Consider the following 2,645-nt stretch of genomic DNA (forward strand, 5'->3'; position numbering starts at 1 on the left):
GTAAGTCAGCGCGCCGCCGCCACCACTGTGGATCTCGTAGGCCATGGTCCTGCCTGCCTGCAGCAGGCTGCCCAGGACCGAGCCCGGCCAGCCGTGCGGCGACGGCAATATGGTGAGGCACGTGCTCCCGTCGCCGAAATTTTGGAAGTAGTTGTCCACGTTGAGCTCCATCGCCGCGTCAGCGCCGTCGAACACAAGTGCGAGCGTTGGAACCTTGGCGTTCGCAAAGTGCTCCGTCAGGAAGCACAGGTCCCAGTCGCCTGAGGAGACGTTCGCCGTAGCCACGCCCTCGGACTGGATCCTGCTCACCAGCTCCTGCCGCAGCACCCTGTACGCGTCCTCGACGAGGAAGGTGACGGCAATACTCGTGCTGAGAAACACCCCACCGGAATGCTGGGCGTCAAAGGTCCTAGCTGGGATGGCGGACAGGAGCTTGCCGTCGACCTGCACGCCGGTGAGATTAACGTAGTACCAGTAAGGGTTTTGGGCTTTTGTGGCCGCCAGCAGCGGCGTGCTGCTGCTGCTTCCCGTAGTCGTGGTCTGCACTGCCGTGGCATTGTCGGCGGCGCCTCCCCAGCTCCAGCTGACGAAGCTCTTGCTGGCGTCGTGCTCGGGGGGCGCGATGAAGTAGGCGAAGCTGGAGATGTTGAGCTGCGACACGAGGGAGAGGGGCCCCCTGCTGAAGCCGGCGTAGCCGGAGACGCCGCTGATCTCCGGCAACGTGATGTTGACGTTGCAGCCAAACACCACGCCCGGGACGTCTGTACGCCCCGGTCCCGTGATGTTCCCGAAGCTGAACGTATCGGTGGCGAGGAAGCCGGACATATGGCTCATTTTGTACCTGCAGAGGTCGTGTCTGGCGCAGTCGTGGTCTCTCATGCGCTGGCAAGTCTGGGTGGTCGGCGAAGGATTTGGAGCGTTCGGGCAGGAACGTGGGCGTCGGCGAGAGGGTGTGGCACAAGGGGCAGGGATCGCAGTGCGCCCAGACGAGGTCGCTGGTGATGTCCATGATGAGAGCGAGGGTCTGCGGCGAGGTCCCGATGGAGAGGTCGAGGATGAAGGGGACGTAGCTGTCCGCCGCCGCGCTGCCCGTCTGCTGGCCGTCCTTGCGCTGGCCCTGCTGCGCCCTCAGTCCCATGTAATCTTTGACGGATTTGTTGATTGTCGTACTCCTACGGAGCTCTTTGGTGATGACTTTGCCGGTCTTGGTAGCCGGTCCGATGGCGGCCGACAAGACAGGCGCGGGAGCCAGAGGAAGAAGGAGGAGAAGAAGAATAAGTGGAGTCGGAGCCATTGCTGCCCTCACTCCGACGACCATACCTGTATATCTCTGCACTGTATGTATAATGTATGTATGTGTACACTGACTAGATACACCTATTTATAGTATGTAATATACTGGCTAGCTAGCTAGTGGACGTCGCCGGGGCTACCTAGCTCATGCCGGCCGTTTTAAAAACCATCTTGTTCATATCGTTGTTATGAATGACTGGTATATCAAGATGTTGGGTGTAATTGATATTTTCTTCGTATATACTATTGACGTATCCTCTGAAGAATTGCAGGCTGGGAGGGCAATGGCAAGTGTTTTGTGTGAGACACAAGTGTTACTCTCACTCAAGACCGGATCTTTGGAGCTTCAAAATTGACTCCTTGCTATGCTAGCTATCAATAAACACAAACACATTTCCTATGAAGGATAATAATTTGTCTTGACAAAACACGTACATGGCAAATTTTAGATTTTAATCTCTGGTGCGGCGACACTGTACCCCGATATCAGATATCAGGTCCGAGGTTTAGCTTTGGGTGTCCCCCTCTCAATGGTAGCGGGCATTTTGTACAAACCACGAGATACACCAGTGATTTGATTTTAAACTCTGCGACCCGGCCTGATCTTGACTACACTCTCTATCATGGGAGTGTACACCAGATAATGAAGCGAGGTCATTGGGCAATGACAACATTGGTGACGCACAGTGGCGGAGGTAGAGGGTGGCCAGGGTGGGCCATTGCCCACCCTGAGATTTGAAAATAGCTAATAACATAGAAGAAAGGCTAAAATAAAAAGGAAATAAATAAATGTACGTGTACAATACCACTGATGGCCCACCCTGGCCCAGTGGGCTAGATCCGCCACTCGTGACGCATGCTTGACAGCCAGCCAACATAATAAAATAATCCATCTGTATCCAAATTAACTATGCGTTGCCCCTGGTGGAGATTGAAATGTGCACACCGAGAATATATAAAAGCAAATACAATAAGGCAACACAAGCAGGCTATAAGGATTAAAATAGTACTCCTATATCTTTATTTAGGTGGATGAGAGAGAAGATGAGGAAGAAGAGAAACAGGTAGCTAGCTACAGTACGTGTCTTAAGACACTTTGTCATATTGTATGGTGGACAAATTGTTAATAAAGTAGTACATATTTGAAATGGGAAAAGCTTGGGAACAGCCGGCTCATCCGGCACGGGGTGTCCGTGGCCTCTAACGTGTGATGCATATCCTATGTGTGGCTCACGCACCACACTATTTGATCTACATCTTTGTTATAATTTTTCTGCAACATCACCTGTGTTGCAAAAGTTCTTTCCGTAACAACGCCTATATTGCAGAAAAAAGGGAGAAGCAAAAAAAAA

At 52.5% G+C, this 2,645-nt stretch overlaps 1 protein-coding gene across 1 annotated transcript; it reads right to left on the bottom strand.

The window, feature by feature from the left end:
* Positions 1-6: 6 nt before the first annotated feature.
* On the bottom strand, positions 7-1,138 carry LOC119345489 (aspartic proteinase nepenthesin-1-like; the record flags this gene model as incomplete). The annotated part of the gene is made up of 2 exons (XM_037615546.1): positions 960-1,138; positions 7-841 (listed from the first exon to the last, which is right to left on the bottom strand). Coding segments are annotated over exons 1-2 (1,014 nt in total), but the record flags the coding sequence as incomplete, so codon positions are not given.
* Between the last annotated feature and the right edge of the window lie 1,507 nt (positions 1,139-2,645).

This window comes from Triticum dicoccoides, unplaced genomic scaffold (genome assembly GCF_002162155.2).
Source record: "Triticum dicoccoides isolate Atlit2015 ecotype Zavitan unplaced genomic scaffold, WEW_v2.0 scaffold243069, whole genome shotgun sequence".
NCBI lineage: Eukaryota > Viridiplantae > Streptophyta > Magnoliopsida > Poales > Poaceae > Triticum > Triticum dicoccoides.